Source organism: Acipenser ruthenus, chromosome 9 (assembly GCF_902713425.1).
Source record: "Acipenser ruthenus chromosome 9, fAciRut3.2 maternal haplotype, whole genome shotgun sequence".
NCBI lineage: Eukaryota > Metazoa > Chordata > Actinopteri > Acipenseriformes > Acipenseridae > Acipenser > Acipenser ruthenus.
Genome location: NC_081197.1, coordinates 15,046,461 through 15,069,625, shown reverse-complemented (window position 1 = coordinate 15,069,625; position 23,165 = coordinate 15,046,461). Strand labels below are relative to the sequence as shown.

The following is a 23,165-nucleotide window of genomic DNA, read 5'->3' as shown; positions in this document are numbered from 1 at the left end:
TCTGTCGCTAGGAGTTTTTATGGCAATTTTCTCTTTCTAGATAAATCCAACAAATGGGTAGCTGTCATTTATGCTCCGGAGTACTGCAACTACACCTTGTTGCAGGGAAGGGGAGGGAACTTCTTCATAACCCCCTACACGGCCTGTGATGTCAGGATACTGGTAATCCTTTTGATAAGATATCCAGCGGTTTGTGTGATTTCAATATAAAAGCATGGAGATCAGCTGTGTAATATAATAGTGGGGGGGGGGGGAGGGAGGGAGGTGGTCCCAGATTTTGCTTGTGGTTTACTTTCTTTTTCCCCTAAACTCAAGTGTGTGTTTTTTTTATTTTTTATGCAAACTTAACTTAATTGTCTTCTAGAATGAGAACTACTACTTGGCCTTGCGCTATACAACAATTGATGGTAAAGTAGGGTATGTGCAGATGAAATGTCCAACCAGTGCTGCAGCACCCACAAAAACGCCTCCCTCTACAACCACTATTGGAAAACCAACAATACCCACTGTCTGCAAAGCCTCCATCATGACAATAGAGCTACCTGAAGGACCAATTGGACAAGTAGCCCTAATAGGTAAGTTGAGCCTTGTCTTGGATAACTTCCCACCCAAATTGCTTGGCAATGAGGATAACCCTGGAAACCCAATCTCATGGCAACCTTGCCTCTTGCAGATAAATCCAACACTCTGGTAACCATCATAGATGATACCAGAGAGTGTGGATACAGCTTGGTGCATGAGGGAGGAAAGAACCTCTTCACAACCCCTTATACAGCCTGTGATGTGAAGATGCTGGTAAATATTTTTAGCTTTCTGTACTGTTGCTTTTAAAATTCCTGTGCATGTAAATATCCTCACTTGTTCTCTCCCCTCCCTTAATTCTCTTCCAGAGTGGTAATTATGTCCTGACTCTAGTATATGTCTCCTTTACTGGGAAAAGGGTACTGGTGCAGATGAAATGTCCAACCAGTGCAGCTTTACCAACAGGGTCGCCGCTCCCTCCCTTTGGGGTTCCTGTCCTCTGCAGTGATACTTTCATGACAGTGGAACTTCCTGGGGGACTGCTACAAGATATCCAGTTAATGGGTGAGTTGGCTTGGTACACAGTAATTTGGGTGCTGTAAAACAGAAAGCATGCTCCTAAATGTGGCATCTGTTGTAGATGAATCCAGCAACTTGGTAGCTGTTACCAGTGCTCCCAAGACTTGTGGCTACAGTTTGGTGAGGGGCAACGGCAAGAACATCTTGACCGCTCCTTACAAAGCCTGCAATGTCAAGATACTGGTAAGCCGAGGGCAATTACAGCTGTAATCCCCCCGTTGTATTAGGAGTGATCAAAATACTGTCAGGAATGAGCAACTCTCTTTCCACTTCTAGAACAACTTCTACATCCTGAGAGTCCTTTACACAACTCTTACTGGGGAGCGAGGAGATATACAGGCCAAGTGTCCTGTTCCTGGTCTAGTACCACGTGAGGGTAAGTGTTTATTCACTGGACATTTCATAATGCAGGAGTGCTTCAGTCTGGTCATTGTCTGCCAAATGCTTGTTGCTGCATCATGTTGCATTTACTTGAATACAATGCGTCTCTTGACAAGGCAAGTTGATTTACCCAGCAAAGATATTAACCTGAACTACATGGTCTTAACTATACAACTGAAACATTTACATTTACTGTTTTGCAGGGTGCAAGATACCAAGAAGTCAGCAGGTTGCTTGTGGTCCACCTAATGCTGATCTACAGCTGTGTGTGGCCAATGGATGTTGTGTGGATGCAACAACTTCCCAGTGTTACTATCCTTTGGATGGTATGGCTTGGTTTTACACTTTTGATATAGCACTGCTCATCTAATGAGCAATCCTAATTAACTTTGCACAGCTTGCATAGAAAAATTTGGCAAGTTTTTTTTTTTTTTTTTGCTATACAGGACAATGGTCCTTCAACTAAACAGACTTTCATAAGTAGATATCCTACAAGTTTCACTATTGCATTCTGCAGTAATGCTCTGCTTATACTTTTCAGCATGCACAGCAGATGGGCATTTTGTATTTGCAGTTTACCGCACCTCAACCAAGCCAGAAATCGATCCTGGCAGTGTAGTAATTGCAAGAAACCACTCATGTGCCCCAGTCATCTGCACTCCAGACTTTGCTATCTTCAGATTTCCTGTGGCTAGCTGTGGGACACATGTCTTTGTAAGTTCACTCTCTTCCTGGATATTGCAATGTTGTTGTTTCTGCTCTTACCACAAAGGTAGTACTAGGACTTTAGGGTACAGTACTTATTTATAGCGATCTCTTTAAGGCAGGGAGAGGGGATTGGTTTTGGGCTGGCCCAGTTGATTACAATCCTATCTGCTTCAGTGTTCTAACCCTCATGCTTTTGCATGCAGACGGTGGCAGAGACTACAATCTATCTTGCTGAAGTTGAGGGCTTGGTTCGTGGGAACCAGCAGGTGTATGGACAAATTTCCAGAGATGGCCCTTATCGGTAATTTTCTTTTACATGAGCTGGGAACAGGCAGCCAGTTAACCCTCTTGCTGAAAAGGAAGCCTAATTTACAGCATACTTTGCTGGTTGTAATGGGTGAGTGGGGACCCCATGATCAGAGTAAAAGCCCTCCATGGTTTTATCACTGAATGGAACATCTGTGCCAACTGATAACTAAATTGATTCTTTATCTTCCCTGTCTCCTCTCTGCACTGCAGTTTATATGTGGAATGTCGCTATTCTAAAGGAAGTTTGGCCAGCACTGGTTACTTGGTGGTGAACCCACCACCTCCATCAGCAGCCTTGGCTTTTGGCTCGCTTGCAGTTAGGTTAAGGATTGCCACAGGTAATTTAACAGAATTATTGCTGCTTTTCTGTGGGGTGTGCGTTAAATGGTTATGGTATCGTTGTGACATTAGGTAATGTCTTTCAGTATAACTTCTCCCATTTGGTCTTGTGGAGCTGTAGCTCTATGTTGGGCATCATGTCCCATAATGACTGCTAGATTTGTCTGGCTGGTCCTTTTCAATGGCTGGTGTATTAAGAGCGATGTACCTGGTGTCTGGTTATTCTAAAGCACTTGTCTCTTGCAGACACCAGCTACACCAGCTTCTACCCACAGTCCCATCTACCCCTGAGCTTCTTGCTTGGAAGCAAGGTGTATCTGGAAGTGCAGCTTGTAAACCCTCCTGACCCCAATGTAGTTCTGCTGGTCCACTACTGCATCGCCTATCCCCAGTCCTCTCAAGCTGCCTGGGTGATCCTCTATGAAGGGTGAGTATCCTGCACTATTGACAATGTTCAAATATCCTGATGTCTCCCTTTGACTGTACAAAACAACATGGCAGGGCATCGTCCAACAGCTTCTGCCAGATATGACCAGTGACCAAATTGCTGACCTTTTATTGCTGACCCAGATTTTTCCAGCTACTAGGAGTATTGCACTATGACTGCCATGCACGTCAAGCCTCCTAGTTGGCAGCTGTCAGACTCCCTTCTGAATTTCTACCCCACAGTTGTCCAAACATCCTGGATTACAGCAGTGCTGCTGGCCTCCATGTCCAATACGATAACACTCGACGCTTTGAAATACAAAGCTTCCAATTCCTGGACTATAAGACCAAGCATTATTTGGATGAGGAAGTGAGTATTTTTTATAGTGGTCCAATCGTATACTCAAGCTTGCCTCCAAATGCCTAGTCATAAATGGTGTATTTTAGACAAATGCAGATCTACAACTGATCTAATTCCATTTTACTTTCTTTTTAGATCTATTTTATGTGTTCAACTGAAGTCTGTTCTCCTGAACACCGTGTTTGTAATGAAGGATGCTTTGATGGGAGAGGTATGTTCCTGAAAGGCACTATTTGGACCCGTAACTTCCAAAGATATTAGTTTTTGGTCACACCATCAATTATTGCAGCATGGAGTCTTCCATCTTGCACTTTTTCTATCAGCGACTACCCCTGAAGTATTTAAATTCTGCTCCCCTGGTTAGCATTTTATCAAGAGATATAACTATTCCCCAAGTTTACTTATTTAGTTATTCCAGATAACTCTGTCCTTCCATAGATATGCCTGTTCCAGTAGATCCTGGTGTGGGAGGGCGCTGTGCAGGAAAGCTCTGTCCTGGGAAATCGAACATAGTCAAGCGAGCTGCTCATGGACATACCGGCCTCATCGCTGTCGGTGAAGGAACCTTCATTTTGGATGAGAATGTGCCCCATGAACAAACGGGTAAGTGATTTTGAGATGGTGTATTAAAGCAGTACTATCCTTACATGTATTGTCCCCTTTGAAGACGGAGGGTGCTCTGTTTGGTTTGGGCCAAAGCTCAAGTATCTAGGTTTGGGTGAAGTGCCCTTAGGAGTGCCTGAAGTGAAGCTTCATTATTCTTCACTTGAGCACCAAAATATTCTGCCACTAACCGTTTATTTATTTCTTCCTGTTTTCAGAGAAACACTGGACGTACTTCCATGGTCTCCTGGGGCTGCTTGGTTTGCTGGTCCCATTATCTGTTGTAATGCTTTTCTTCAAAAAATGGGTGTTCATGCAAATGGTCAGATCCCAGAGAAGCAGTCTCTAACTTTGAATAAAACTGTATCTTTTGAAATTCCGCCTATTGTTGTTGTTTTTTCCAATTCCTTGAAATTAAATTCCTGCACCAAGTATTGAGGGGGGTTGCATGTGAAGTTAAGTAGAGTTGGAGAAAATGATTTTGTACAGTACATTGGATTTGCTGCTTTTTGTTTTCAGTAAAGCAGAGGTTTGTGTTAATGCCCTGAAGTGATGGCTGCATTATTTTTTTTTTTTTTTTCAGCCACCAGAAACATTGACTTGCTGTGGAATTCAGTAGTGCCACAACGGTTCACTACTTGTGTATTTATCCAAATACTAATTGCCTAGTCTAACTTTTGAAATGTGTAACTTCTAAAATGGTCTGTGCAGGGCAGTTTGTGAAAGTGTAGTTAATTTGTTTTTATTTCATTAAAACATTTCTGTGACGTCACCCATTGATCTTTCAGTGGATTATATCTATGAATCGTCTAAAGTGGCAGTGTGGCTTTGAAGAGAAGGGGAGTGCGGGGCAGATGTATTGTTGATAAAGAAATCCACACTGAGCTACGAATCCACAGAAAACTGGATTAGTTAACAAACAAGTCACAAACAAATCATAAAAAACTGTCTTTTTAATAAGCAGCAATTATTATAATAACAATTAGCTATACTTTTATACTGTTTAAACATAATTGATTTCCAATTTCAGCAGACAGTACAATATATTTTCTTGTACTTCGGAAATAACTTTTAGCTTTCTTTTTATGCAAATCAACTCCTGATTTGGCCAAAAGTTTCATTTTCCCATCAAGAACACTGCGAAAACTTTCAAACTCTGGGTCATTTAACAAACTTAGTGCGTCTCTCAGTCTTAGAAAATGCTGTATACACATTACAAGTTCGTATAGTGAATTACCACAGTACTCCTCTCAGTTACATGTTCTTACTTATTTCACAAAACAGCTAAGGCTGTATGACAAAGTAGCATTATCCATATTGACTAAATCTCCACTAATTACACATCTCAGATTTAGTCAGCTTTTGAATTCCTTTCATTTAACCAAATTTCAAACAGATTAACAGCCCATTTACATTTTGCGTGAGTACTTCCAGAAAATCGATCCCTTGCACAAATATTAACTTCATCCATTTTAGGTGCAGCAAAACTCAAAACCTAAGGTTCATGGGGTATTAAGGTCATGTGGTAGGGGTGTGAGGGTCAATGAAGACAAGTTACGCACGCAGCACTACCTTGTGAGAGCTACGCTGTGGGAGCCTTTGTTCTGCAGCAATATACTCTTGGAAGTCGCCGCTAGAACAAAATAAACATTTTGAATACTATTGACTGGAACATACGAGCACTATAAATAAATAACTATTTTAGGTGGCTCATCTGGCAAAGTAAATTACATTTTAGCCGTCTGCCAGCTGGAAATGAGAAGACTGTGTATTGATTTATTTCAATGTTTATTAATGTTTTACTTTTACCAAATATAATTTTCAGAAAAATGTATGTTGCTTTTTGTCCAGTGGGGACCACAAATAGCGTTACTCTCATCAACCAGTATCGCGAGGAACTGTACTTCCTTGCGCCAATAGGGACCACCATGAGCGTTACACTAACGGGTAACCAAAAATTTTCAGAGCTCAAGATCAGACTCGGAATGATAAAGAGGAGTCGAAAAATCTCCAAATATGACAAAGTCCCGAGACTTCTCAGCTGGCTGACTTCATCTTTCAAAATACTGCTTGTCTTAATTAATCCTGCAGCATATATATATGCATATATATACATTACTGTGCAAAGGTTTTAGGCAGGTGTGAAAAAATGCTGTAAAGTAAGAATGCTTTCAAAAATAGACATGTTAATAGTTTATATTTATCAATTAACAAAATGCAAAGTGGGTGAACAGAAGAAAAACCTACATCAAATTAATATTTGATGTGACCACCCTTTGCCTTCAAAACAGCATCAATTCTTCTAGGTACACTTGCACACAGTTTTTGAAGGAACTCAGCAGGTAGGTTGGCCCAAATATCTTGGAGAACTAACCACAGTTCTTCTGTGGATTTAGGCAGCCTCAGTTACTTCTCTCTCTTCATGTAATCCCAGACAGACTCGATGATGTTGAGATAAGGGCTCTGTGGGGGCCATACCATCACTTCCAGGACTCCTTGTTCTTTACGCTGAAGATAGTTCTTAATGAATTTCGCTGTATGTTTGGGGTTGTTGTCATGCTGCAGAATAAATTTGGGGCCAATCAGATGCCTATGCCATGCAATACCAGGCCAATGGTATTGCATGATGGATAAGTATCTGCCTGTACTTGTCAGCATTGAGGAGACCATTAATTCTGACCAAATCCCCAACTCCATTTGCAGAAATGCAGCCCCAAACTTGCAAGGAACCTCCACCATGCTTCACTGTTGCCTGCAGTCATTCGTGTACCGCTCTCCAACCCTTCGGCGAACAAACTGCCTTCTGCTACAGCCAAATATTTAAAATTTTGACTCGTCAGTCCAGAGCACCTGCTGCCATTTTTCTGCAGACCAGTTCCTGTGTTCTCATGCATAGTTGAGTCGCTTGGCCTTGTTTCCATGTCGGAGGTATGGCTTTTTGGCTGCAAGTCTTCCATGAAGGCCACTTCTGACCAGACTTCTCCGGACAGTAGATGGGTGTACTGAGCTGATGGCACTGCTGGACATCTTCCGATTGCGAAGGGAAGTAAGCATGATGTGTCTTTCATCTGCTGCAGTAAGTTTCCTTGGCCGACCACTGCGTCTACGGTCCTCAACGTTGCCCGTTTCTTTGTGCTTCTTCAAAAGAGCTTGGACAGCACATCTGGAAACCCCTGTCTGCCTTGAAATTTCTGCCTGGGAGAGACCTTGCTGATGCAGTATAACTACCTTGTGTCTTGTTGCTGTGCTCAGTCTTGCCATGGTGTATGACTTTTGACAATAAACTGTCTTCAGCACCTCACCTTGTTAGTTGAGTTTGGCTTTTCCTCACCCAATTTTATTCCTCCTACATAGCTGTTTCTGTTTCAGTTAATGATTGTGTTTCAACCTACATATTGAATTGATGATCATTAGCACCCGTTTGGTATAATTGTTTAATCATACACCTGACTATATGCCTACAAAATCCCTCACTTTGTGCAAGTGTACCTAGAAGAATTGATGCGGTTTTGAAGGCAAAGGGTGGTCACACCAAATATGGATTTGATGTAGATTTTTCTTCTGTTCACTCACTTTGCATTTAGTTAATTGATAAATATAATCTATTAACATGTCTATTTTTGAAAGCATTCTTACTTTACAGCATTTTTTCACACCTGCCTAAAACTTTTGCACAATACTGTATATATATTATTATTTATTTCTTAGCAGACGCCCTTATGCAGGGCGACTTACAATTGTTACAAGATATCACATTATACATTATACAGATATCCCATTATTTTTACATACAATTACCCATTTATACAGTTGGGTTTTTACTGGAGCAATCTAGGTAAAGTACCTTGCTCAAGGGTACAACAGCAGTGTCCCCCACTGGGGATTGAACCCACAACCCTCCGGTCAAGACTCCGGAGCCCTAACCACTACTCCACACTGATATATATATATATATATATATATATATATATATATATATATATATATATATATATATATATATATATATATATATATATATATATATATATATATATATATAGGGATTTTGGGTGAAAGGGCTCAGTGATTCACGAGGCTTCTCTTCCCATCACTAGAAATCTGTAACTTACCAACATTTACCTGCACTGCACAGGACAAGCCATATACAATTAGTCGCGGGACTCTTGTGGTTCACTGATGTTCGCGTGGCGAGGCTTCATATTTTGCTTGCTTCATATGATGATCAAACACTAACCATTTGAATAACCTGAAGCCTCAAACAAGCACTGAACCACGTGACTCAGCTGAAGCCTGAATAAAACACCAAACCATTTGAATCATGCGAAGCTTGAATCAAACACTAAAGCACTGGAATCACTTGAATCATGAATCAAACACGGAATCGTGTGAAATCTTAATCAAACACTGAATCATGTAAATGTAATCATGTGAGGCTTTACGTACCAGCATGGTATTGAACCCTGTTTGCACACTGAGCAGCGGTGCTATCTCTAAAGCAGATTACAATTTACCCCTACACTAACTGGGTAAGTAATGCTTCCTAGTAGTAGTCCACGTCATGTTAAAATTGATTGTGAGAGGACATCATTTCAGGCTATAATTATATCAATAAAAAAATTGCAAGCATTGTTATTTTCATACTGCCTGAAACAGTGTACTGTAGAAATTGGACAGTGTCAGTAAAACCTTCCTAAAAGGAACCAAATGAACCCGCCTTGCTTTGTGATGCTATTTGCCTCATTTGGTTCATGTAGGGCCGAGCCTATCATTCACATCACTAACATATACATAAATTCCATATAGGAAATACATGAATTCTGCATTTCTCGATTTATTATGATGATATTATTACACTGAAATAGTATGTTAGTTCTGTTACATTTTAGTAATGCCTTGACTTTAAAGACACTGGGTTGCGCAGGTCTACCATTAGATGGCACTAAAGAGCATGAAGCGCTGCGTGTGATTTGGATCAGTGAACATTTTAGTTAAGCAATGGTTCAAAGGGCTCAGTGATTTAAAAGGCTTCCCTTTTCCCATCACTAGTTTATATACACCTGTGGTTACAGCTTAACCAGCTGCACCTGTCCAATTGTTTGGAAACTGGTGTCCATTTTGACTCCCGACTTCCTCTGTGGGTCAAAAATGGCAGCCAGCAAACACTCATCGCGGTCCTAAAGTTGTGGTAGTGCAGGTACACCCCATCACAAACACTGAACAATATATTTAAAGTAAATAGGTTATACCCTGATTAATACGTCTAATACTGTTTTATAATCCTATTTAGAATTCCTCTTCATATTTATTGGGGGAGGTGGGGGATCTATAACAAGAATTATAAAAACTGCCGAGCTCCATTTTTTTTTAGGGCTTGAATTGCAGGTAAGTGCTTGCTGCTCAGATGTGTTTCTTTGTTTTCGTCTAAAATAACACTTTGGGTGGAGGGTTGGGGTTCCCAAACTATTTTTTATTTATTTTTTAACCTGAGCCCAACCTGTTCAGCTGCATTAGACAAAATCTGTAACACTGTAAATAAACTTAATCTAAATGTGTTCTTTTTCATTTTAATCTTAGTTTCTCTTCATCAGACAAATCCTTAACATGAATTTCTCATGCGTGAATTATAATTTTATTTACAGTCCCCTTCTAGTTTTGCATTAAAAATACAAATTGTTTGGTATTGGAATTGTTCTGAGAGCATTTTTTTGTTTGATGCTACAGTGAGCCTGGTGCTTACAAGAAACTGCACAGATTTTCTACAGGTTCCAAAATGAAAAAAGCTGATAGCAGATCAGAAGACCAGGTGGGATGAGCTTCTCAGCACTTATTGTGTCCACCCACCCATCTGCTTCATCTGAGATCTTTATTCAAGACTAATTAGTGTCTTGAAAATGCCAACACGCTTTTATTTTTAGAGTTCACTTCCTACTGAGGAAGCAACAGCTAATTGTTCATGAAACAGTCGCAGACGAAGGAAAACTTTCATCCTTCATTAAATCCGACCAGACTGCCTCTGTCAGGAAGGCTTTTTTGGCATGTAAGTACTGTATCACTTTAATGCTAACTTTTTTCCAGAATGTTCTGGTTGTAGCTGTTCAAAGCTGCAGCTGCAATCAGGTTCCATTTTACACTGAAATATATAACAGTCCTTGGGATCTGTTCACTGTATTCTTTCATTCTGTTGCCATCTGTGTGTCTGCTTAATAACATACTTGACAACATTTGGAAACTGTTCAGCGGGACGCTTGTCTCCAGGAGGGGAGGGGTCATACGCATCATACACACGTGAGGTGTCATATGCAAAAAACACTCATTATCATATAATAGACGTATCCCCCCAACTCAACACGACACGACCATCATGACAGTAAAAATAGACATAATGAAGACTTCTTAACTTTGTATAAGTTAGTGATCAGCAGATGTGTCAGCCGCACGAAGAGCACAGCATGTGGTTTTTACTAACTCTACTGTGCAGAATAATTTTTTTTTTTTTCTATGGGTAAATATCGGGACTTTCTTCCTATGCATTGGGATGTGGGACATTTGCTAGGAAATTGGGACTGTCCCAACCATATAGGGACTGTTGGCATGTATGTAATAAGGAAGCAGGCCTTGTGGACACTGACAGTGTCCCATACAGATTAAAAAGTAGTTTTAATGGGTCTCCAGTCATCCTTGTTGTTACATTCCATGAATTCAGTTTTTTGCTTCCTCCTTAAAAACATACACAAGATCACCTAAGAGTTAGACCTACTCCTGCTGCTCCTTGCAACAGTATGAAACATAAATACATTTAAGCTCTGCTATAGTTATGGAAGGGGGGTGCACATGGAGTGCTGCATTGGCCTTTCTACAGGGTACAATTCATAAATAAAATAGACATTCACATAATCAGTTATTTTTATATGTATACTGTAGTGTCAAGGGATCCAGGATTGTAAAGAAACACGCGCTGTAGTTATTTCTCAAGCAACTTGTATTTGTTCTTTCTGCTTCTGATACAAACGTTGAACGAACCTCTACTTCCTATATACGCTAACCTTTGACCCTCTCTGGCGGTCTGTGTATCCTACAAACTCTGGACTGTGCATTAACCAATGGAATGGAGCTGTTACACTCCATATACCACCATATGTGGTTCATGTTAAGCTACTTCACTTACAATATTGCTTCATAAATGTAGCTTCTTTGTGTATTGGATGTATGTTGGATCTCTTGACCACAACATTTTTTTTTATCTCAATAGATGCAACAACTGTCACTTTAGACCCTGGAACTGCAAATAAAAATCAAATTTTATAAGAAAATCGAACTGTTGTGCACTACACAGATGAACCTGTGAAATTCCTGTACAGTCCCAAGAGATTTGACACCTTGTATGTGCTGGGGTGTGAGGAGTTCAACTTTGGACGGCACTACTGGGAACTTGTTGTAAAAAGACAGACTGGGAGATTGGAGTTGCATATTCTTCACTGCCCAGGAAAGGGAAAACCTGGCTGGGGAGAAATAACATTTCATGGTCTCTGGATTGCAGCGGAGGCCAGTGCACAGGATGGCATAATAATCCGATTTAAAATTGAACATGAACTCCAAATTAGAAAATTGGTGTGTATTTGGATGTTGGCTATTTATGATGCTGAAAAGATGACTCTTTTACTGTCTTTTTATAATACATTCACAGAAGCAGTTTATTCTGTGCTCAAGACGTGTAACTGCAAGGGAGGGAATTGTGCATCTTTAATAGCTCTCTAGCTCAACGGTATTCTGAAAAATTTTAATAAACAGAAGATAGATGTATAATGCAATGCATGTGTACCAATGCATTTCACTATGACGAAAATAATACAAAATAAAATGGCAGTAATATTGTCCCTGAGGTGTGTGTTTGCTTTTTGTTTTGTTTTGTTTTGGTTTTTTTTCTTGGTCTGAAAGTGCAAAATGATGACATGATACTGTAGCGGTTCACAGGCAGTAGAAAGGAAGAAGACAATATGCTTGATTCAAGTTCAATTGCTTTAATTACTCAGACCACTGCTCTGTCTGCTTCATTGCAATCCTGGAACAGTAACCAGTTTTGAGAACACACACACACACAATTGGCGGTGCAGCGCCCTCTTATAACGTAGCTCTGCACTTGTATTATAATCGGGTTCCGGCGCTTACACACATCCCATTGGTCCTCAGCCGCACACCAGGACCAATGGGCACAGACAAACAATAGCCAATAACCGGGGACACAGAAAGCACAACACGCGCAGGCTACATTTACACATAGACACAGACAGTCGACCAGCAACTGCAGGGAATACAGAGGGGGAAAGGAACACAATACAACGGGAATTACAGTACAGTACACAATACACAATTACATAGATGCATGGAACGCTACATTGCCCCCACCTTAGTCTCTTTTTGTCCCCAAAAAGTCTACAGGGCGCAATGCCCAAGAGTCCAGCTCCGTAGTTGGGGCGACGCCATGAAATGTGTTTCCAAGCGTTCAGAAGAACCCCTTAACCCCCCGAGTGACTGTAGCACGAGGTACTTAGAACCAGTATGGTTCGATTGCCCAACAGGGCTGAGCAGCGTAGGACAAGAAGTCCTTGTATAGAGTCGGCGGTGTCATGGCGCCACGCTTTGCCTTGGGGAGAGTCCCTTGCAGGTCCCGAACTGGCAAAGGGGGTCTGTGGCACCGGTGGTGAAACCGGTGGCGCCCTGGGTGATGGCTGTTTGGCCCCGGTCCATGATAAGGGGCAAGGCGGTCGCAGTGGAGTACTGCTTTCCGGTTCCGGACGAGCAGCTGGACTCAGGAGACGACCTCTCTCACGTGAGCCAGGACTGTACAGGGTCCCACCCAGGGTGCGTCCAGTTTCGGAGTGGAGCTCTTGTGGGACCCCAAACTGGGAGAAGAACCCGCCGATGAGTGTGTCCGCTACCATCTGTGCCACCTGTGCCTCCTGCATAGGCTTCTGGCCACTTGGTGAAGTAACCCACAGATGCCAAAACAAACTGGTTCCCGCGGTCTGAGTTGGGAAAATGGGCCCAGCACATCAATGGCCACCCTCTCCATTGGTTCACATAGAAAAAATCCAATAGGAAATCCAATAGAAAAATCCTATAGAGTTTTGGAACCTTTCCAGTAGGATTTTCTACTGCATTCTAATAGGATTCCTACAGGAATTTCTACTGGATTCCAATAGGATTCCTATAGGATTTTCTACTGGATTCCAATAGTAGTGCTATAGGACTTTCCACTGGATTCCTTATTGGATTTCCAACTGGGTTTTTTCTATGGGATTCCAACAGGATTTTTTTAATTGGATTTTTATCAAGATTCCTATTAGATTTTCTGTAAATAATAATAATATAATAATAAAATAATAATAATATAATTCATTAGGTTCTCTATAAATCAAACAGTATTACACATCTTCAGAGCAAAAACATATATTGCACCAGTTGACTTTCACATTTCTAATGTTATTTGCAAACATTTTTTCTGGAGAACTTCATTTAAACACGCACAGAAAACACACAAGAAAATCCTACAAAAAGTGTATTATTAATATTATTTATTAATTTATTAATTTAATCTTCAGAACTCAGTTTCCTTTTTGATATTTTTTCTTCATCACTACATTTTTGAGAGATGGCTTGTTTGATTATCTTTTTTCCATTCCTGTTTTTGCATTTATGAAATCTGCAAAAAAAAAAAAAAAATCAGCACAGGGCAAAGTGGAAGTTCTTGGGCAAAGTCATATATTTGTTTTCATTCCGTTTTGGAAATAGGGCTTTTTCTTTCATTTAGTACTAACACATACATTTTGTATGATTTGTATCAAAATTATATCTTAGTTTTTTTAATAACATTTTCACATTGGAGCACAAGGTTAGATACTCATTTGAGAAATGTTATATTAAACATAATTACAGAGGTGCTGTGTGATTTCTCTGTAAATAAAAGTAAGGACACTACTAAGCAGTTAAAAAAAGGTTTAACTCACGAATGATGTCTGCAGTTTTCCCTGGATCCAGTGGTGGCTTGGCTTCTTTGCTTCTAAAAGCATCAGAAGTCTTTCCTGTCAAGCTGTGTGTTGCTAGATTTTTCCGTCCAAATACTGCGCAACACAGCTCCTTGGCCGTCTTCTTGGGATCCCCCCAGGAGTACTGCTCCAACGTGATACTTGTAGACTTATCTTCACCTAGAAGTAAAACAACACTGTTATTTAAAGTGACATTCCTTGTATTTGCAATTACTATTTTATTGATTTTTAAGCAATAAAATAACAATAAATATTTGTCCATCTGCTTGAATGGGATTCATAATGTTATAGTATTTCATAGTGTTTTACAAATGTCATAGTTATTGGTTATATGAGATTTTTTATATTTTATATGCTTTATATTGTTTTTTTTTTTAATATGCATTACATTAGAATAAGGAAAATTGTTAACAGCTAATATATATTATAATCGTAAAATAATCAGTGCATACATACTGTTTTATTGCTGATTTTGATTCAAGATATCTAGATTGTCCAGATTCTGGAACTGTCTTTTGGTTGCACTTTCCAACTCCTTCTCCTGGAGCTCTTCAGGTTCTTCTTCCATTAGTGCAGGCAATCCTGCAATGAATAAGAGTAAATACAAAGCAAAGCATGTAATCCCACAAGAACTACTCCAAAAGTACTTAATATTGATATTTTCCTATGAACGCATGTCATGTAACAACCTGCTGAACTTTGATATACAAAGTGTGCCAGTAAGTTTAATAAATAATAGGTGCAGAAGTGTATAAGTAGTAAATTAAAGAATACATCGTATTTACATTCTCTCATTATACATTCCACTGTTGTTTATGTTTTAAAACATGTCAGAAATTAAATATTAGGAATATAGTAATGCATTAGTTTATTATGCCGCTAAACTCAGATTGACTTACCTTGTTGTTTATTGATTTTGTTATCAAGTGCACCAATTTTTTTTATAAAGGCGGTTAACTAAATCTTTCAGTTCCGCTATTTCAGAACCCATCTTTTTTTGTTTTCAGTTTTAAATCTTAAAATGTTCTTTTTTGGTGCATTCATCACACTGAGTAGCAGATCTCTAGCATGAGAAAAGAAAATATGGCTTAAACCCTCTTTTAATGCTTTGCTTTTGCCCACAAACTCTTTAAAGTATTATAAAAACATTTATTTTCATTACAAATACTGAAAAATGTCTCCTGCAAACTCTCTGAGGGTAAACATTTTCTCTCAGTTTTGTAAGATATTGATATTGATGATAAGCTGGACCATTTTACAAAAGTGGTTACTGTGTCATATTGGTAATCAGAAGTTAAGGAAGGGCCACAATAACACTGACACATGCTTAAATTAGAAGTTGAGTGGTTATTTATAAATCAACCAAAAAATATACACTTAAAAACACAAAACAAAAAAATAATTTGATTATTAAAACAGTTCTCTGTAACTCATCCTACTTGTGTATTAATTGTGTCCTCCTTATGTTTTTGTACAATCTTCTTTGCATTCTTGCTCTTTGTATTCATAGCATTTGCAATCTTGCATTGAAACTCCTAAAGAAAAATTGGTTGATATTAGTATAAGTTGATAAACCTTGACCTTAAAAAAAGTAATAAATCAAAACATATACCAACCTCATCCTCAGTCTCACTATCACTGTCTGTAAATTGTTTTGCATGTTTATCACAAAATCCTCTGATGGATGGAGAGACCGGGTTTACCCAGTGGAGGTGGGTTGTCGAGGATTTGCGGCACACTCTACAACCCGGTTTCTCAGAGACATCAGATTCAGTGGCCAAGAGTTGCGTCGCACAGTGAAGAACTTATCTGAAGCAGCAGAGAGGAGCAGCAACTGGCTGTGGTTGAGACGGAAAGATTCTGGCTGGGGATCTCAAGCACAATAGAAAGAAAGAAACGCTGATGTACGGGTAAGTAAGCTGGGCTGAGTTGAGTGGGAGACGGAGGGGGGTGATGCTGGGACGCCAGAATCACCGTCGAGCCCTCTTGAGGTGTCGTGGGCTAGTCGACGAAACACTGATGATGGAAGGTGCCCACTTGAAGACCCCAGAGATGTACCCTACTTAGCTCAATCCAGACGGTTGTGTGTGCTGATGCGCTAGGGAGGCAATAAGCTGATCCCTGGAGCCAGCATTACACTTCAGCCATCAACATCAGACAGACGGATATCTACATCATCATATGGAAGGAAGCACAAATGGATGGAGACACAGATGGATCACATTAGTTTACTATAAAGCTACGTCTTAGTTGGTGCTTATCATGGCGAGAGCCGAGTTCAAATCAGCATGAAGTTTTAACATCTACTCTCATGTAATGGAAATCTTCAGTATACATCTGAGACACATCTAGTAATAAAGAGGTAACAACAAATTAAATTCTCCCAAATCTTAAGAAAATAAAATATTTAAATACATAAAATATCCTATTAAAGCATTAGGAGAATGGTTCACAAAATGTATACAGTAGCCACCAGAATTAATGTAATTGGTTGTAGCAAAATAAATGCATGTGTACTTTCAGTATTGTTGCATGAATAAATGAAAACATGAACATTGCAAGACTACCAGTATTGGACATCACAAAAACATATCTGTCCAAAATAATTGCATATGTTTCTTAGTTTTAGATGTTCAGATTTATTCACTTGTAAATTAAAATGCAATTATTTTGGACAGACATGTTTTTCCGATATACAATACTGATAGTTTTACAATTTTTCAGTTTTACAGGGTTTTTTTTTGGTTGTTTTTTTTTTAAACCAATACATAGCCTATAGTAAAACTGAAAAAAGATGAAAAAATCCAACTAACAAGAGAGATATTGGAATGCATATAGACACACTTACTATTTAAACAAAATGCAATTTTAAAGATACTTTAAAAGAACAGATTAAAACTAAAGTGCAAGAAGAAGAAACAGAAAGGAGCGATTTCCAGGTAATTTATGTATATTATTAAATATATCAAATGTCTCATTTGAATGAGTTTCTTTTTTTTCTTTTTTTTTTTGTGCTGTGGCATATGCACAAGACAAAGATAAATAATTACTGTCTATCTTCTAATATGTGTTGTGCAGGTAAAAGCAAAAGTTAGTCAAAGGCCTGGACCAAATCAAGGTTTGACACACCCGCTAATCGCAAATTACAAACGTGGTATTGATGGTGCCTTTTTTATTTGTCTGAAGATTATTCCTTCTACCCCAGAGGGAACCCGCCATTAATACTGGGTTTGTAATTTGCGATTGTGCGAGTCAGTATTAGCTCATTCATCTTCTTTAAATATGTTTACCATCCCCAAACATTATACATTGTTTCAAACCTATACACCGCAGTTTAAGATACAACGGTGTTAATTGAAACCGCAGGATGCACTCCAGTAGATACAAAGTCGCTATTCAGAACAGCAGATTATCATAACTCAGGTACCACAGTGACGCCTAGCTGCAGCACGCGCAGACAATAAAACTGTAATGCAAGGGATTCGAAACATTAAGTGGTATCGGCAGGTATTTATATACGTGTATGTATTTAGCCGATACATTTGTACCGTCGGTATTGCATGTATTTAGCCTATAAATTTGTACCGTTGGATAACTTTTTTTTTTTTTCCAGGCCCTGTCAAGGAAAATCTCCATAATTATAGACAGTCAGTAGCAGTAAGAAAGTCAAATATTATTTTTTTTAAAAATAATATATATATATATATATATATATATATATAGGCCCTATATGTCTTATGTTTTGCAATGTGTGTGACTCCCTAATGTAAATGGAATGCATGTGATGATAAGCTGCACCATTTAAAAAATAAATTAAATTAATGTATGTTTTTAAATCTTATGTTAAACGAGATGTGTATGTGTACAGTAACGTTACAATGTGTAGATTTGTGGCTGATGTCAAATTTCAATGTGAAATAAATGATTTCACCTTTACATGTGTTTAGCATTTTTATTTGACTTTAACTTTATTACAGATACATTCACACACACACATATACATTATATATATATATATATATATATATATATATATATATATATATATATATTCTAAAACGTGAAGATTAACCCGCAATCTAATTTAAATCTATACCTTTAAATCTATACCTTTAGATTAAATAATAATATTGATATAAAAGATCTTAAAGTAACCTTACAGCAAATCCAATAGAAACTAAAAGAATCCAATAGGATTATAGATATCCTATTGGATTGTACTGGAAAAAATGAAATCCTATAGGATTTTTTGACTAGAGCGAGGCCGCGTACAGTGATCAATTTTATAGATCAATTTTATAGATTAATATCGAAAAATGTAGCTGCGCGCCGAACACAAGAAAGTCTAATTCTTTCTCTACTCCTGTTGGCTGTGCGTCCAGCCTCCACTCCAAACAAACCTGGGTTCACATCAACAACAAAATCCAATCTCTCGTATGGATACAATCAGGAAGTTTTATACCAGGTGCTAAGATACTTCAAATTATCCAGTTTAAACCTATGGGGTCTGAGAACAGGAGAGCTTCAACGTGCCAGTGGAATCTGTGCTTAAGCTACAATGTACAATACAAAATAAACGTGCTTTACACAGGTGTTCAAATAAAAAGAAACTAACATTAAATCAAAGGTGATGAATCAAAACATGATTAATATAATCTAAACTGTTCACAAACAGTGCCTAAATAAAGTGACGTGGGTCAGCTGTTACAATCGCAAGCGAGTGGTGATAATGTTTTTAAAATATTTTAAAAAGGCTGGAAGATTTTTTTCCCCCCTAAAGCTTTCAATTGTTTCTTTATAAATGGATAATGTTCGTTTTCCTATATAATAATACCATAATGTTTAGCTAACTGTGTTGCAAAATTAATTAAGCAGCGTGTTGTTCAACAAGTTAATTAAGATATAAATCATATATCAATGTGTACTATTCCAACTGCTAAATACAAATGTGGCGCTGCATATCTTTCTTTTTTTATTTTTAACCTGTCTTCTGTGATCACTTGCCCTTGTCATGGACACAGGCTCCATTGACAACACCATCCTTCCGTGGTCCTAAAGATTTTAACAGCGTCAACACTTTGCCAAGTCTTTGCAACCCCCCATAAATGGTGCCCCTGGCTAACAGTATGCCTTTTTATGAACTGATTTATGTGGGGTATTGTATAATATATTCAATAATATATCACAAGGACGTGAGAATGCAATTGACCCAGTAGATCTCTACCAACAGTTACTGTTAGTCATAGTTTTTTTTTGTTTTTGTTATTTTTTATTTATTTTTTCTAACAGCGCTGCGAACAATGATGCTGCAGTTTGCAGGGTGTGGTAAAATCTGACTTGGAACAAAATGTGACACTACGGAACCGTATTATTCTTAATTTCCATGTGAAGTTTATTTTTTTCTGTCTTATAATTTTTTTTAAGAATGTGAATAAATACACAAATAATAAATTTAGTTTACTTGTTATGTTATACAAGTGCATTCATTGATTGCCGTTTACAGGAATCATAGGTACTTCATTTTTATTGTTTCTTTCATTACGTTCATTCTTATTTCTAATGCAATGCTATGTTTTTATTCTCAGTTTAGGTCGCATTTACACACGTTTCTCAGAATAAACATAATGCAATTGTTTGAAAATCAAACCAGGTGATTTTTCCTCGTGCAGAATTCATTCTAGCAGTGATTTACTAATGATCTGAGAATGCTGATAATTCATCGGCGTCGATTGGCTTGCTAAATACAACTTCAACTAAAACGCTTGAAGCGTCACAGTTTAAATACCCGCGCCTCTAAACCACAGACCTATGGCTTGATTATTTTTTTTTTGTTGTGGTTGTATTTTGTTATACTAGTGATGTTACGGAGAGGGCGGGCAATGCTGCCTTTCTTCTTAATGGCCTGGGTCTTGGGGCTCACACAAGCTCTTGCCACAGCTCATGATCGCCTGCAGGATGAAGCGGCTGCAAATTCCATGTCAGGAACAGGAAACTTGGATCGTGGAGGGAACTTGAGCTTAGCTACTGATTTAGCCATTCCTTCTGCTGATGATCTTTTGTCTGAACATGATTACTTTTCAACAAATAGAAAAGGTGAACTTTCTGAGATTGCCACTGTTGATCTGCAGAATAACCAGCCGTCTCATGATCATGTGTTTGCTGAGACTGAATCTGATGCTGCAAACCATGGGCTTTTTGATTTCAGCCAGCATTATAGGTATGATGAGGATGCACTTGAACAGCCTATCTTTTCCAGTCCAGATAGTGATGATTTCAATTCTGATCTGACCAAGTATGTTGTCCCTTTTGTTGCTGATGAATACCCTATGGCTTCAGAATCTGAAGGCGATGTGGAACATGCGCTCTTTACTGACTTGAATAATGACCCTGATGTTGACTTCCCAGAAGTCTTTGCATATGCTGATTTAGTTACTTCACCTAAAGAGAATGTGTCCAATACACTTGTGACAGAAATGGGTATAGGTGAACTTGGCAATGAAGAGTCTGACTCTGACAACTATACATCTGGTACCTACTCTGAAACCCTAGGCTATGATTTTGCCTTGTTTGTAGATCTTGAAAAGGAAGGTAATGATTCTTTGCCTCCTGAAGATGTAGTTAATGGTGACCTTCCTGGCATGCATGCTTCTTTTGACTGCTCTGTGCTTACTGATATAAATCAGGAGTTGTATGAAGCTCTTTCTCCAGCTTTCAAGATTGCCAGTGCACGCAACTCTCCTGATCTCTCTGGAGGTCACATGTTGCCAAGCAGTGTCTATGATGCCTCTATAGGACCCTACGGTGTCTTCAATCTACCTATTAAGAACCCAGGAAACCCTTCTCGCCATAGCACAGTGGCACCGGCAGATAAATCAACAAGTGAAGGAGGGCTGATTTATTTTTATTTTAATCACAGCTTTTGAATTTTAGTCCTTTAGAAAAGAGCACTGATTCAGACCAGTTTACATGAACCAGTCAGAAAACAAATATCAATCGCACTTAAATTTGAGACATTGGCGGTGTTTACATGCAAGTTTTAATTGCGCTACTATAGTGCATTCATGACGTGTCACGCGCAAATGACGCATGATTGTGCTCGTTCCAAAAGTGCACGGCAAAAAGTGTGCGACTTAATTGTCATTACACTTTGGCCTAATTAGTCCAATAAGCAGTAAATTAATGCATTGTGTATTACCATGACATGTCTGACATGCTAATATTTATTTATTTTTTTTACTTGTTTGTTTACACTTGCGTTTTCATAATTTAAACTCTCGTGCTTTTCTCCAGTCCAGTAGACTGCGCTCACACCCTCCCTGGTTACAGTAAAGCGTGGACGACAACTGGCTTGTTAACAACATGGCCCGGCGCAAATATAACCTCGTATCCCAGTTACATCCGACCATTACTTCTGGAAGAATAAGTAATCTATTCGGCAGTGACTGTTTAAATGTAGGCTATTATATTTGTGCTTGAATACTGTGAAATTCATCCGCTGTAAACTTAACTGTTTGCTAGACAAAATATCTCTCTGATGTTTGGACATATGGAGTGACCTAGCAAGTGAATGGGAGAAATGTGTACTTCTGAATACTGCAGTACAGTTTATAGACAAAGTGCAGTAGATTTGTGAAACGAAAACCGCATCGTTTATTTTAAATAGCCTACGGTAACGTTATAAAATATGTGAAACTTGTGTTTGTTTGGTGTTTTTTTTTTTTTTTTTTTTTAATTCAGGGCCCAAATAATTCAGTAGGTGTTAAGCACCAACGGTCTCTTGGCCATTTCGCCAGTAGTAGGCCTATAACGACATGATACAAATATATATGTATACAGCACTGTATAGAAATAAATACATCTTGCATTGAGAACACCACTGGAATCGGAATCGTTAATTATGTAATACAGTTATGTAAACACTGCCATCAGTGATCTAGGTGGTAACAAATGGACATTCATCACACTGATACTAGGTAAGCGTTTTATTATTATTATTATTTTTTTTAATTCGCACCAGCACTGTACGTTTGTCACAAAGAGTTTAAAAACGCCAATATGTTTTCGTAATGAGGTGAGCTGTAGAGATGCGTGAATAGTTAACTTTTCGTTGCCCCTTTTATTGTAATTCTATTATCAATAAAAATACATGATTTGCCATTTGGTATCACGGAATAGTCCTATGTCACTTGAGTGATTTGAGGCTAGCACTGAGGCTTCGTTGATTTTAATTAATTGGTAATTATAATAAAATGATTCCAACAACTAGAAACCTGTTTGAGGGACTATTTTTTATCCAAAAGTAACGGGAAAAATCTATTTAATACTGTAGCTTTTATGATTGTATCCATCACACACTCAAAGGCTTGTGCGTTTTGTTGTATTATGTTACTGTACAGACTGTTTGTTTTTATGGTTTCATTTTATTATGACCGTCTCAGATGGGGGTACGCGGTCTACTTTTACCTTTTTTGTGTTAGTTTTTTTTTTATTTATTTATTTTTTTTGGAAAGGGGTATGCAGCTTAAAGATTGAAAACATCGGCTCTAATGTGATTTGGTACAATGAATAGCCTCGTGTATACTCGGTGATACACCAGCATGACTGACACATTTCCCAATATTTTCCCCAAACGTTAGTGAGTATTGTAGATACACCTTAGTTGTATCTACAGCTTTACATTATTATTATTTTTTTTGTTCAGAAACAAAAGGTGAGTAAACTCTGGCAACAAACAAAAATAAGAAATGGTAGTTGGTTCTGAGTCAATTATATTGATCCCTTCACTGAAGAAAAATGTCCCCCTAATTAAGGGGCCACATTGACCCTCCGTCTGAGTCCTGGAGCATACACTGGATGAATGTTCCGCTGACGCTTTTGACGCAGCACGTTTG

The 23,165-nt window shown here is 38.6% G+C and overlaps 1 protein-coding gene across 4 annotated transcripts in view; it reads left to right on the top strand.

Moving 5' to 3' along the window:
• Positions 1-23,165, top strand: part of LOC117405633 (uncharacterized) — a 51,629-nt gene that overhangs the window by 21,753 nt on the left and 6,711 nt on the right. Inside the window, exons 24-38 of one of the 4 annotated variants that reach the window (XM_059030494.1) lie at positions 41-162; positions 365-575; positions 674-795; positions 891-1,086; positions 1,163-1,284; positions 1,378-1,477; positions 1,686-1,808; positions 2,057-2,196; positions 2,394-2,491; positions 2,710-2,837; positions 3,085-3,265; positions 3,508-3,634; positions 3,761-3,836; positions 4,064-4,228; positions 4,447-4,614. In XM_059030494.1, coding sequence (XP_058886477.1) covers positions 41-162; positions 365-575; positions 674-795; positions 891-1,086; positions 1,163-1,284; positions 1,378-1,477; positions 1,686-1,808; positions 2,057-2,196; positions 2,394-2,491; positions 2,710-2,837; positions 3,085-3,265; positions 3,508-3,634; positions 3,761-3,836; positions 4,064-4,228; positions 4,447-4,577 — 2,042 coding nt within the window. In that variant the 3' untranslated portion in view covers positions 4,578-4,614. Of the gene's footprint in view, positions 1-40; positions 163-364; positions 576-673; positions 796-890; positions 1,087-1,162; positions 1,285-1,377; positions 1,478-1,685; positions 1,809-2,023; positions 2,197-2,393; positions 2,492-2,709; positions 2,838-3,084; positions 3,266-3,507; positions 3,635-3,760; positions 3,837-4,063; positions 4,229-4,446; positions 4,615-23,165 lie in introns of those variants that run through there. The other 3 variants (XM_059030491.1, XM_059030492.1, XM_059030493.1) reach the window with 3 other exon arrangements.